A 14081-nucleotide genomic window follows, 5' to 3' on the forward strand; every position below is an offset into this window, starting at 1 on the left:
GGTACTTTGATGTCATCCTGTAAGCCAGCAGTTCCCAGTTTGCTAAGTACTGGAACCCCTTGCTTTTCAAAAGCCAAGCCATGGACCCCCCATTTTCAAAGATTTTGGATATCTCTCTGGTAGGTTTTGTAACGTGAATGGTGCTACGGACCACCACCACCACCCCAGCATCTATGGACCACCAGTTGGGTACCACTGCTGTAAGCTATTTGGAAGAGCTGCAAGATCTTGTCATTGAGGCAGGATAGAATTCCTACAGAATCAGCATATTAAGACTCTTAAAGGGCTGTTAGAATGGTACCCCTCTTCTTTAAGGCTTTTCCGTGGCAAATGTGCATAATTCTGCCTTGCTTTCCATATTTAGGGATGGGGAATCTCCAGCTTACAAGCTGAATGTGACCTATAGGATCTCCCCACCCAGCCCACAGCCTCCAAAATAACTACTTCCATTAATGCCACCAGTGGGAACTTTTGTAAGCCTGATTGCCACATGGGAATGATTTTAAGGAGGAGCATCATAGCTGAGAAAGGAAGAGTTAAATCTCCTTTCTCCGTGCACTGTAACACACACACAACACAAAATTCCTCTCCACATATACCAGTTGGGCTCAAAAACACCTTGTGCTGATGGAAACTGATTTTTAATCCTAATTGTTTAGGCTGGGAAGAGGGGGTTGTATATAAGAGGGAGGGAGTTTGTGAGTGAGTGGTTCTGAGTCTCGCCCAGTGTTGACATGCAGCCCAAACAAATTTCACCAAAAGGGTTGTGGTCCTCAAGGTGGTGGGGTAGGTTATCCAACCCCTGGTGTATAGGATTCTAATTTAGCTGCAATGATGCAAAGGCCTGTATTCAGCTAAGGCAACACTGAAGGATCAAACCACCAGTTTTGAACATTATATGGAGGTGTTTTCTAATTTACCTTCATTTTGAAAGGATAGGAAATATTTAAACACCTTTTCAAATGTAAAATTGCTAAGCACTATACCATTTATCCTTCCATGTTGTCCAAAATGTAATCCAGGAATCAATATTGTTTACCCAGATTTTTAAAAATGTGCTATACTTCGTTTATTTTTTACTTCGTTGAGTGGAATCAAATTGTAACAGATATATATAATGTTCTAGGCTTAATTGTAATTTAAATTCGCGTCCTAGGATTCTGAACTGGGGAAAGTGGGATTCGATCATAGCCTCAAGAAGGAAACTATATGGTTGGTGGTTGTCTGACACTGGCAAAAAAAATGTTTGGCAGTCATTTACCTTAATGAATTCAACGTGTTCGTGTGGCAGCTGCAGAATCTATGCCTTTGCTCCTGGAATGTGCAAGAGTTCGTGGCCCAGAATACCTCACCCAGATGTGGCATTTTATGTGTGATGCCCTTATCAAGGCCATAGGGACAGAACCTGACTCAGATGTACTGTCAGAAATAATGCATTCTTTTGCCAAGGTAATATTTTACTTTGCATGAGCTACAATTCCTGTCTCCCTGAATAGAAAATGTTATATTTTCAGTAAGGAGAAATAAAAGAGAATTTAAATTAATGGTTTTCATGTTGTCCTAGTGCTCATGTTTTATCTGAATTTGGACAAGCAGGTACAAGTAGCCATAAGCCTTAGGCTCACACTCCCCCTCCTTACAAGAAGAAATTAGAAATATTCACCTTTTGTAGCAAAGCACTAAGTAACAGCACTAACTAAAAGCAAAAAGTTCTATTTGGCTCTAACGGAGATGAAGGGAAGAGGGAAAGATGAACCTGGAGATCCTTATATATTCCCAATCTTTCAAACCAAGAATACAGTTACTGTCTAAGAATTTTTGCACAAAGGCAGAGCAGTATTAGCACTGTGAAGCAGAGTATATTTAGCAACCAACTTTAGGTGCCTTGTGATTGAGATTATATTGTTTGTGAATTTCTTTTGAAATTGTCAAACAAACTTGCTGGTTTTCTTACAAAACTGATGCAACAGCGAAAGGTTGTTAAAGTTTAAATGGTTAGTGAACAAAAACTCCTAGTTCCAACTGTATGTTTTCTTACTGTACAAGAATATACCGGTAAACCTATCTAGCTTTGCATTGAAAACTGGTAATCCGAATTAGGTAGATTTAGATGTTTATTTCGTTTGCAATTTAAGTGATTAGAATAGTGCATGGAAAGTCCCTGTTGGGGATTGATTGATTGATTGATTGATTGATTGATTTAAAATTTATTTTTAACGCAAGTACTTAAAAAAGACCACAAGTATAGCGGGTAATCTTTGAGAAGACAATTCTTTCACAAGAAGGAATAACTTTTCTAAGATTGTGCCTGTGGCGATGTTTGTTCATAATCTAAAAGCAATAAAAGGGAAATTTAATTTAGTTAAAGCTCATACTATTAATATTTTACACAGACTTTGTAATGTAGCCTATAAAATGAAGTAGAGAGAAGCAAGTACACCAGCTTGAGTTCTTTGGAGGAAAGGTGGGATGTAAACAATATGATTAGTTATTTATATTATTATATATAGAGTGTTTTGGAAAGTATTACTTGAAAATGTTTGAACATCATTTTTCAAGCTGATGAACTTTTATTTCATTAGTGTATTGAAGTAATGGGAGATGGCTGCCTTAACAATGAACACTTTGAAGAACTTGGGGGAATATTGAAAGGAAAACTAGAAGAGCACTTTAAAAATCAAGAATTAAGGCAAGGTAAGCTTAATTAAGGGTGCTTAACGTCATCCAAATACTTCTCAAGGCACAGCTTCTAAATTTTACTAACAATGGTTCACAAAAAAGAGGTAAATAAGTAATACGTCTGGTGAACCACAGCCTATACTATTGATAAACACTGTTGTCAAGTGCCAGCCCAAGAAAGCACTAAATTCCTTAAACAAGATGATAATTCTGTATCTATCTCAGTAGCTACAGCAATATTTTTAGTAAAGCTTGACACAGCTTTTTTCTTATTTTAGTATGTTTATATACTTAATACATAAACATTTATTTAATATGCTGCTGAATATTCAGAATTTCCAAGCTGAATAAGAACAATTAAAATTCATTCTAGAAACATGAAACTATCTTAACTTGTCTCGGGATAGGTTGCCATTTATTCCTGCACGTCGTCATCCAAGGGTCCTTCTATCCTTTTTAGAGCAAATCTCCCGTCCCTTGGGTTGATCTACCAAATAATTGCCCTCTGCTCCTTTTCTACAGCTTTCTTCTTGCAGCAAGCATGAACATTTCTGAAAGCAGCCGTGCTAATACATTAACAATTTGCTTTTTAATTAGTGAAAAGGCAAGATGAAGATTACGATGAGCAAGTTGAAGAGTCACTGCAAGATGAAGTAAGTGTTCTGTTGGTTGTCTTCACAAATAGAATATTCTTAGAAGCCATTTCATATTACATAATGCTATGAAATGGTGCTATCGCTTTTCCTCATGCCCGATTTGCAGATAATTTTCATGTTCTTTGGGAAGCTTCTATCAAGTAAAAACCTAATAGTCTTGGGTAGGCAGTGCAAAGGAGACAAACTTCCTAGATTCTCCCAGGTGCCACTCCACAACATGCCGGAAGAAAGTAGATTGTGGAGTAACTATTGATGGGAGACTGTTTTGGGGAACATCACAGCCTTCTGGCATGCTTCCAAACATCTTCTATGGCAGTAGATCACAGGCTGTTTCTTTCAGTAGGACTCTAGGCCTAGCAACAACCTTGAATCTACAGAACCATCCAGATCATGTTGGGAACAATGTAGGACTGGCCCTGACTTGATGGAGCCAGTGCTTACTGATCTTACGACAGGAAATTGACCGTACACAACCACACACATGAACATGGCCTTCTCTTCCTGATACTGTTCCTTGGGGCCCAGTCCTGGAGAACTGGTGCCCAGGGTTCCACAATTCCACTTGTCTTTTTTTTTTTTTAATAAATGTTTATTAGGATTTTACAACACATAAAAATCAAACAAATACATATCAACACAAAAAACAAAGAATACACACTTAATAAAAAAAGAAAAAGAAAAAAAATCCACTTTTAAATTTCAAGGTTCTATATCCCTCTTTCCTGACCTCCTCACATCTCCCTTTTTTGTGTTCCTCTTTATTCCGTCAAATTCAGCAAATTCTAACCCTCTTTCACATCTCATTTATATTTGTGTACTCCCACTTGTTATATCTCTAATTTCCCCTCTTTTTTAGATCCTTTTTTTTTTCATACCTCTTTTAACCATATCCCAAATGCCGTGTTACCTTTACATCCCACATCATTTTAGCATTCAAACAATTTACTATATTTCTGTAGATAATCCTTGAACTTTTTCCAGTCCTCTTCCATCAACTCTTCTCCCAGGTCTCGAATTCTGCCGGTCATTTCTGCCATCTCCATATAGTCTATCACTTGCATCTGCCATTCTTCCACGGTGGGCAAATCTTGTGTCTTCCAATATTTAGCGAGAAGTATTCTTGCTGCTGTTGTTGCGTACATAAAAAATGTTCTGTCTTTCTTTGGCACCAATTGGCCGACTATGCCCAAAAGGAAGGCCTCTGGTTTCTTAGGAAAGGTAAATTTAAATACCTTCTTCAGTTCATTATAGATCATTTCCCAGTAAGCCTTAACCTTTGGGCACGTCCACCAAAGGTGAAAGAATGTACCTTCAACCTCCTTACATTTCCAACATTTATTATCAGGCAAATGATATATTTTTGCAAGCTTGACTGGTGTCATGTACCACGTGTATATCATTTTCATAATATTCTCCTTTAAGGCATTACATGCCGTAAACTTCATACCGGTGGTCCACAACTGTTCCCAGTCAGCAAACATAATATTATGACCTACGTCTTGCGCCCATTTGATCATAGCTGATTTGACCGTTTCATCCTGTGTATTCCATTTTAACAGCAAGTTATACATTATTGACAAAATCTTAATTTTCGGTTCTAGCAATTCTATTTCCAACTTTGATTTTTCCACCTGGAAACCAATTTTTTTATCCAAATTATAGGCCTCTCTTATTTGATAGTAATGAAGCCAATCTCGCACTTTATCTTTTAGTTTCTCGAAACTCTGCAACTTCGATTTGTCACCTTCTTGCTCCAGAATTTCCCAATATTTTGGCCATTTGGCCTCCATGTTGGACTTTTTCTGAGCCTTAGCTTCCATTGGCCACAATTCCACTTGTCATGGCAAGCATTGTACTATCATCTGGCAAGGGTGATAGGCACCAGGCTTTTTCCCAGTTTCAAGAGCTGGAGAATAGGGATGGGGATCATCCCCACTGTTGGCGCAGCACCCTGGAAGCACTCAAAGCACTTCCAAAGTGCTGCACAATTCCAGTGACTTCAAGGTTGAAAGAAGCATAGCTTGTTTTTGCCTCAAGAGACACAAATTAATAAAGCCCATCCTTCCTGGGGAGTTGCTGTGTTTCTGATGCACTTTGGAACGCCTCTGCACCAAGATACGGCCCAAAACTCCTCTCTAGCTTTGAACGGATGAATGTCCCTGTAATTGGGTTAGGCTATCAGGGTGCATTGCCTCTCCATCTTGAAATGTAACAGTGAGGGAGAGGGGTATTATCCCTCGCCTTGGGATGCATGTCAAGGATGAGATTCTGGATCTGGCAACCACAAATTTGCTTGCTATCTGCCAGCGGTCACAGCATCTCCATCTTTGTGGCAACTATCTGGTATCCATTAAAATATTACATTTAGATTTTATTATACATTGCTGTAAGCAGTCTTAGAAACCAGGTTTGTATGACATAGCCTCATCAGGCAAATACTGCCCCTGCAGGCCTGCCAACAGCAACTATTGTAGGGGACTTCTTAGTAAGATGTAGGGTTTACTTCTGAGTAAGCATGCATAAGGTTGTGCTGGAAGTCCATGACAAGTTGTTTCAGATCAGATATTGAATTACTTTCCTGTTGTGGATTAATATGACAGATACGTTGATATCTTTATCATGGTGGATTAAGGCATGCCTAGGACCATGATATTTATTTCCAAGTTTAAGTCTGTGCACAATATCTGCAGGGCTCTCCTTCATAATGCTTGCCTTGATTTTGTCAAGGTACGTTTATTCCCTTCCAAAAAGCACTTGTTGGGTCTTTGTTTTCCGTGGCCCAGGGAGTTGTCGTGAAAGGGTACAGTAATGGCACTGCTTTTGGGTGAGGGGGCAGCTTGTGCTGTTCTGCCTCAATCGGTGGTTCTACAGATTTCTTAGCTGAACTGGGATTGGGGTTATGTAAAGGGGGGGATGGGACGCGGGTGTCGCTGTGGGTTAAACCACAGAGCCTAGGACTTGCCGATCAGAAGGTCAGTGGTTCGAATCCCTGTGACGGGGTGAGTTCCCGTTGCTCGGTCCCTGCTCCTGCGCTGCTCTGGTTGGCCAAAAGCGACTTAGTCATGCTGGCCACATGACCCAGAAGCTGTATGCCAGCTCCCTCGGCCAATAAAGTGAGATGAGCGCCGCAACCCCAGAGACGATCATGACTGGACCTAATGGTCAGGGGTCCCTTTACCTAATGGGGCAGAGTTAACCCAGTGTTTTCCAGGTGAGTTCTTCCAAAGCAGGTGTTAGATGCAGTCTTGATCAGTTTTTTAGTATTTCAAAACGTTAGCACACTAGTGTGTAAATGCAAAATAATAAACATCTTTGATAGGAGTATAACCCATCTTGCAGAGTGGTCTCTGAAAGAAATTCCCAAGTGAATATCCATTTGGCTGTTTTCTTTTTCTTCATTTCATTGGTTTCCAATGTAAAGCTGCTGGTAGGAGCTGTCCTGGCCTTTTCTTTCTAAGGGCTGTTCCCCTTTCCCCCATTTTCTTCTGATGGACGAGGGACTGTCTGTACTGGAAGGGCTAGGGTTCGAGTCACAAACCTTAAAAAACCCGGACAAGTACCATCAGCCTTCCTTTACACTGGTCAAGCCTTCACTGAGGTCTGGAAAGTTCATTGGATAGACATTCAGCTCATTTCAAAGAAGGATACTTAGTCACATTTTGGGCAAGCATTCTGCAAGATTAATATTCAGCTGTAGTTTAAATTCTTCTCATGTTTGGACAAACTGAGGTAGATACTTTTATTTGTTCATGGAAATAATAATAATAATAATAATTTATTATTTGTACCCCGCCCATCTGGCTGGGTTTCCCCAGCCACTCTGGGCGGCTTCCATAGAAGCCTAACTGGTCTTAATTAGCAGTGGGTATTGGAATCAAAGCAGTCAGTTCTAAAGTATTAGTATTACTATATAAGCAGTCACTGAATTTCAGGTCCTGGCTGGTTCATGAGTATGCATATTGTTGGTTACAATAGATGTGTTCTTCGCCTCCGAGCCATGCACTGGGATTGAAAAGAATTGGTGAGATGACCAAGGAAAAGGCAGTTATTTTAATGTGAGGGGAGGAAGGGTGAATACAGATGACACTTTTTCACAATTGCACCTGATGTGTAGCAAGATCTTCCTTCCCATTTGGCAAGATTATACCAATAACCATTCTTTGGAGTACAGCTTACTCTATTGCAGTTTAAGCATTTGTAGAAGCCCAGCGACCCCTTGTGGAAGCAAGGAAAGCAAACATCTTGGGCTTGGGCTTCAGTGTAGGAAAATGCAGATGGCTGGCTATAGGAAGTAGCTGTGTGAGTGGGGAAAAGGGCTTTAGCAAATAGTGCTAACTGTGAGAAACAGGGTCTGTTGAGGGTGGGAGAGAAGAAGAAAAAGCTAACACTGACCTAGATAAAATGAGTGATATAATACCTTTTAGCCTAGAATATTCTCATCTCCCTGCCATTTCCATAAGATGTCATTGCTAGGAAAATACCAAGTTAGTTCTAGTCTGATGGTGAGAGCCAGCATAGCATGACCAGGCATGTGGCCATGCAACAGGGCTTCTTCCTCACCTCCCCCTACAGCCCCCTAATCTGCTCCATCAAGTAGATGAACCTTCAAGCAGATATTTGGGGGAAGGGGGACCCTGTGGAGCTGCAGGGATCTGCAGAAGTCCCATTGTGTAAGTGGGCAGACAGCATTGCATACCACCCTGAAACTGTAAAAATGTTAAGATCCATCATTCAACATCATCCAAAATGGTAGATACTGATTCCATTGCTTTTCCCCCCTTTATCAGCACGACAGCGATGTCTACATTCTGACTAAAGTGTCAGATATTTTGCACTCGATATTCAGCAGCTACAAGTCAAAGGTGTTACCATGGTTTGAACAGCTGCTACCACAAATTGTCAACTTAATTGTAAGTATCCTGGAGCTCCTCAAGGCTTATTTGGAATGGCACAGAGGACCCTCAAATTAATATTGTCAGCTATGGGAGGATGGGTCAGGGAAGTCTCCTTGTACAATGATGCTTAGGTGCAACATTTATAAGAAATTATTTCAATAGCTTATTGGCTATAATTCTGTGCAGCTTTTCCCTTGACACTAAATGTAATGCTGGTATATACATTTGCACAGAGACATAAACACTGCAACAAGAGGAATATTGGAGGAATAGGAAAATACTAAGGGTAAAGAGTAACTTGGAGCAGTGAAGATAGGCTTTTGTTTTGTAAATAGTGCTGGCATATTTACAGTGAGATGGTACTTTTGTTTTTCTTAAGAAGCAATTAATTATCTAACTGATGTAGGGTGATGGACCCCGTAATATGTATATGTAATTATGTATATGAAACCTCTTCAAGGCTTTAGGGCTGGGCATACAATATTGGTAGGTTAGGAATCTAGGGCAATCTGGGTTTCTAAAGAAGTTCTAGATGTAATGAGGTGGGAGGACAAGGGACAACCTTCAAATAGGTGGAAGGAATGCTGATTATGTGGTTTTTTTCCCCTTTACAGTGCCCACATAGGCCATGGCCAGACAGGCAGTGGGGTTTATGCATTTTTGATGATGTCATAGAACACTGCAGCCCATCCTCATTCAAATATGCAGAATACTTCTTGAGACCAATGCTACAGTCAATATGTGACAACAGCCCAGAGGTTAGACAAGCAGCTGCATATGGTATTGGCGTCATGGCACAATTTGGCGGGGACAATTATCGGCCTTTCTGCACAGGTATCTTACATGCTATTTATCTGGCACATATTTTATCTTTTGCATATGTGACCTTCTGTTCAGGCCTGTAGGCTGCCAGTTTGACAGCTCTACTTGAAAGTGTAATTTTGCCAAAAAATTCAAGTATATAATGCAGTGTGTGTTTTTTCCCCACCAAAAAAATATTGGCATTACCAGAGGCCCTTCCATTGCTGGTGAGAGTTATTCAATCAGCAGATGCCAAAACCAAAGAAAATATCAACGCAACAGAAAACTGCATTTCAGCAGTTGGGAAGATCATGAAGTTTAAGCCTGACTGTATAAATGTTGAAGAAGTGCTGCCTCATTGGTTATCATGGCTGCCACTGCATGAAGACAAAGAAGAAGCTGTTCATACTTTCAATTATTTGTGCGACCTAATAGAGAGGTAAGAAGAAAATGCTGCTTGAGCCATAAAGGTTAAGACTGATTTCTACATGTGTGTGCGTGAAGTGTAACATTTGGCCATGATTTTAATTTTTAGGCATTACATTTTTAGATTTTATTTCAGTTTCCATATACAGCGGTACCTTGGTTCTCAAACTTAATCGGTTCCGGGAGTCCATTCGACTCCCAAAACAGTTTGAAAACCAAGGCGCAGCTTCCAATTAGCTGCAGGAACTTCCTGCACTCAAGCGGAAGCTGCGCCGGGCGTTCAGCTTCTGGAACACTTACTTCCGGGTTTGTGGCATTCGGGAGCCGATTTGTTCGGCCACTAAGCCGTTTGAGAACCAAGGTACAACTGTACTCCTCAAATGTGAAAATGAAACAACCCTTGATACAGTGTCTGCAGTTTTAACCCTCATGTATTATCTCAAACTTTTTTTAAAAAAAGTGAACACCCATTGATTAAAAGTATCAAACAAGTCGAGGCAATGGAGATTAATAATTATACTGCCCACCTCTTGTTCTATTTGGCAAATAGATGCCATGGTGTACCCATAAGGAAAAGGATTAACTTCCTCAGTGCCACAGTTGCAAAATAAAGGGATGAGAGTTCCACTCGTGTCTTTGTTTGGCCCGTGATAACACAATAATTGTATGTTAACATTGACACCTTTTTTAAAGTTTAAAAATGTACAGCAGAAAAGAGTTTCCTAGAGGGGCTTCACATAAAGTTACTGTTAAAAAAATAAGCAACAAATAACTGCCAATTAACATATTTGACCCTGTTACCAGGTTAATAATTGCACACACAACATATTACATATATCTTATCTTGAGTTTATGTTGTGTGTGTATGCCGTGTAATCAATATTAGCACAACATGGTAGATCCTTATGTAACATCTGTAGAGAGTGATAGTTTAATGTGTTGCTGGATATCAAAGGGAACAAACCTGCCTCAGATTTTTATTGCACATTTATTACACTGTTTTGGTAGTCCTAATAAGGTAGATGAAATTTAGTTAATCCAGTTTAGATTAGTTAATTTCCTTCATCCAGAGATCAAAATCCTGAATATGTTTAGAAAATAACATCCACCTGCACTTACTGCGTTGCAGCATCTGCAGAAAATAACTCCTAGGGAGTACCTGATCTCAGATGAGCCCACCACAAAAAAGATGCTTTCTGGTTGCTAGGAAAAAAGGAAGGGCAAACTAGGGAGATTCCAGGGTGTGCTAGAAAATAAGACAGAAGCAGAAAAAGGAGGAGGGAAGAACACAAAATATTTAGGACACCAATAATGGCAACCTGGAATTTTAATATAATACTCTGCATTAAAGTTGTTGTGTTATGTAGCTAGAAACCTTTATAGTGTTAATGCTAGCTAATTTTAATTTTCTTTTGCCTTCCCAACAGTAATCATCCCATTGTTTTGGGCCCCAACAATTCTAATCTGCCCAAAATATTCAGTATAATTGCGGATGGTGAAATGAACGAAGCTATGAAGCGTGGAGATCCATGCACCAAACGACTGGCTAACGTAGTTCGGCAAGTGCAGGTAAATGCAAATTAATATTTTCATGTCTGCATTTTCACATCTCGCCAGTCCAAACCTTGGTTAGCATAAATGTGTGAGCTGTTAAGGAGATCACAGGTGCTTTGCTCCTCTCCAGTACAGCAAGTATGTCAGGGTTTCTCCTGTGATTATAGGTCGTGCTTTAAGAGGAGAGATCTTAACAAAGAGCTCATATGTTTCCAACCACAATTCAAAGTGTTGGTGCTGACCTTTAAAGCCCTAAACTGCCTTGGACCAGTATACCTGAAGGAGCGTCTCCACCCCCATCGCTCAGCCCGGACACTGAGGTCCAGCTCCGAGGGCCTTCTGGCGGTTCCCTCACTGCGAGAAGCCAAGTTACAGGGAACCAGGCAGAGGGTCTTCTTGGTAGTGGCACCCTCCCTGTGGAACACCCTCCTATCAGATGTCAAAGAAATAAACAACTATCTGACTTTTAGAAGACATCTGAGGGCAGCCCTGTTTAGGGAAGCTTTTAATGTTTGATTTTTTATCGTGTTTTAATATTCTTTTGGGAGCTGCCCAGAGTGGCTGGGGAAACCCAGTCAGATGAGTGGGGTATATTTATATATTATTATTTTATTATTATTATTATTATTATTATTAATGACACACTTCTTTACCTTGGCATTCGACACTTGGGGGTGAAATTTTAAAACCCACCTTATTTTTGTGACTAAGTTGTTTTAAACTCTTTTGAATATTGTGTTTTAATGTTGTGACCTTGCCAAGGGACCCTAAGAGTGAAATGTGGATAATTAATAATAATAATAACCACAATTGTAAACTGGGATGATATGCTAAGCCAAACCTTGACTTAGCTGCTGCTTTGCACTAACCCAAAAAGTTCAGAGAGGAGCAAAGCAGATGGCAAGCTGTCATGGTAAGCCATATGCCAGCTTCCCATGACATGCAAACCAGGCTGATGTGTGACGTTATTTTGTCACTTGTCAGAATTGTAACATTTCCCTCAAATGTGGCTGTATCTCTGACTGGAAGACATTTCATTTTGAATGATAGCCACCGTCCAGTGGCCCAGAGCTTGCTCAGATTTGTGTGGCATATAAACACAATTTACAAATAGTAGAAGGAATGCACACGTCTTAGTAGAGTTATAAAGCATAATCTACTCTGCTGGGAGAAGATAAACAAGACAAATAAGATTTCAGATCTTGTGATTCAGCAAAAACCAAAGGAAGGGGAGGTTCTGTAAAGTAGCTTGCCACATTTTTGCTGTGGTTTTGTCCTTCTTACCCTGGTTAATTTATTCCTTGTCTTTCCAGTCTTGTGTCTAAGAATCACCATATACTTTCTCTAGAACAGAGATGGGGAATCTGTGGCCCTCCAGATGTTGTTGAATTCCAACTCGCATGCTCCTTAACTACTGGGCATGCTGGCTGGTATTAATGGAATCTGAAATCCAGTAACATCTTCTAGAGAGCCTCTGATTCTCGTTCCTGCTCCAGAAAACGTGAATCTCTAAAAGAATGTTAGCAATGCTTATTATTTTAGCTGTATTTAGTACTTTTTACCTGTTGTGTTCCAGTCCACTCATTTTAAACTTTAATGTTGTCTTACCTTTACACACCTGAGCACACTTAGCAAAATGAAGTTGACGGTTTTTAAGAGTGGGAAAGATTTTGTGTGCAGGGGTGTCTTCTAAAGCTCCTATTGGGTACTTATTAATATGCATGTTGAACTTACCCCCTATTTTTCCTTCATTCTGTAGACTTCTGGAGGTTTGTGGACAGAATGCATATCTCAGCTCAATGCAGAACAGCAGGCAGCCATACAGGAGCTGCTGAACTCTGCGTAAAGGGCCTTAATTATCATCCACAAGAAAACTCCAAATAAACATTTACCCTTCGGTTTAGGTTTCTTTGTTTTGTTTTTAAGAGAGAAAACTGTAGTGCATGTAGGCCATTCTGCAACCTACAAGCAGTGGCAGCAGGAAGAAACGGTTTCAAATGGTGTTGCAATGAATTTCTACCCATCAGCACTGAAGGAGCTCCCTGTAAAACCTGCAGTAGCACTGAAGAGTATTTTTCTAATGGTATGAACCAACCACATGATGGTGAAAGGGAAACAAGTTGAATTTCCATTAAGCATAAACTTAATTAAGACAGCTTTTAAGACCAGGTATTCAGTAGACACCCATTATAACAGATTACAGGCATTTTTACCCTCTAGTGTTAACATGTATTGGAGTGTGAGTATTTTTGTAGGGTAGAAAACACCCTTCTGCCCACCAAACCAAGTAGATTAAGAGACTATAAACTGACGGCAACATCGAGCATGAAGACTTCATCGATATCGCATTCAGTTCTCTGAAACAGGCTTGTGTAGCGACTCAATGAAGAAAGCCATTGAGCTCTCAGCCCTTGAATGTGAAGTGTCTTTGGCATGTCTGACAGTATCTCATCCACTCCTTCAATAAATGACATTGAAATACAATCAAAGCTTGTGTAACAGTCCAGTGCTGTGTGGTCTCTTGTTTGCCTTCAGTGGAAATAATTGTTTACTTTTCCAAGTGCAACATGTCACGCTCAGAATGCTTGGTCTGTAATCATGTTTTTTCAGTCTTCGTATTTCCGTGTGTAGAGATTTAAGAATCCACTTCTTAGGGTACTTTCATGTTCTCCATATGTCTTTCTGTTTGCTTGTTTTGACCTGATTCCATATTTTGTGAGATGTGCATTTTAGCAACAGAATGATCGCTGAATAGAATTGCCCGGTCTTTGTAAATCGGCACACATACAAGGCTTCATTTCAAAATGGAATTGGTAACATATTTTGATAGGGGGGATGTGACTTAAGCACTGTTCTGTGTAGTGCTTCATTATGGGCCTTTTTAATATGAGATCTTCAGTGTTTAAGTATTTGATTTTGTTCTATGGTGTCCCAAGGAACAGGAAAGAGCTATGCTTGACTCAAAACCACTAGGACTTCTAAGTAAGCACACATGATTGCACTGTAAATGAACTCAATCTGACTTTGACAACTGAAACTGAAAAGCTGAAACACTGCATAAAGGGACTAC

At 40.0% G+C, this 14081-nt stretch overlaps 1 protein-coding gene across 2 annotated transcripts in view; it reads left to right on the forward strand.

Annotated features, from left to right (window-relative positions):
• IPO5 (importin 5) overlaps positions 1-13500 on the forward strand; it is a gene marked incomplete at its 5' end in the record, with an annotated part of 37057 nt that extends 23557 nt beyond the window's left edge. For both annotated transcript variants that reach the window (XM_083610497.1, XM_083610498.1), the window contains 8 exons: positions 1277-1449; positions 2583-2694; positions 3277-3332; positions 8123-8245; positions 8845-9064; positions 9242-9470; positions 10885-11026; positions 12771-13500. In XM_083610497.1, the coding sequence (XP_083466623.1) occupies positions 1277-1449; positions 2583-2694; positions 3277-3332; positions 8123-8245; positions 8845-9064; positions 9242-9470; positions 10885-11026; positions 12771-12857 (1142 nt within the window). In that variant the 3' untranslated portion in view covers positions 12858-13500. The remainder of the gene's footprint in view (positions 1-1276; positions 1450-2582; positions 2695-3276; positions 3333-8122; positions 8246-8844; positions 9065-9241; positions 9471-10884; positions 11027-12770) is intronic.
• Positions 13501-14081: the final 581 nt, after the last annotated feature.

Source organism: Podarcis filfolensis (genome assembly GCF_964270895.1).
Source record: "Podarcis filfolensis genome assembly, chromosome: 4".
NCBI lineage: Eukaryota > Metazoa > Chordata > Lepidosauria > Squamata > Lacertidae > Podarcis > Podarcis filfolensis.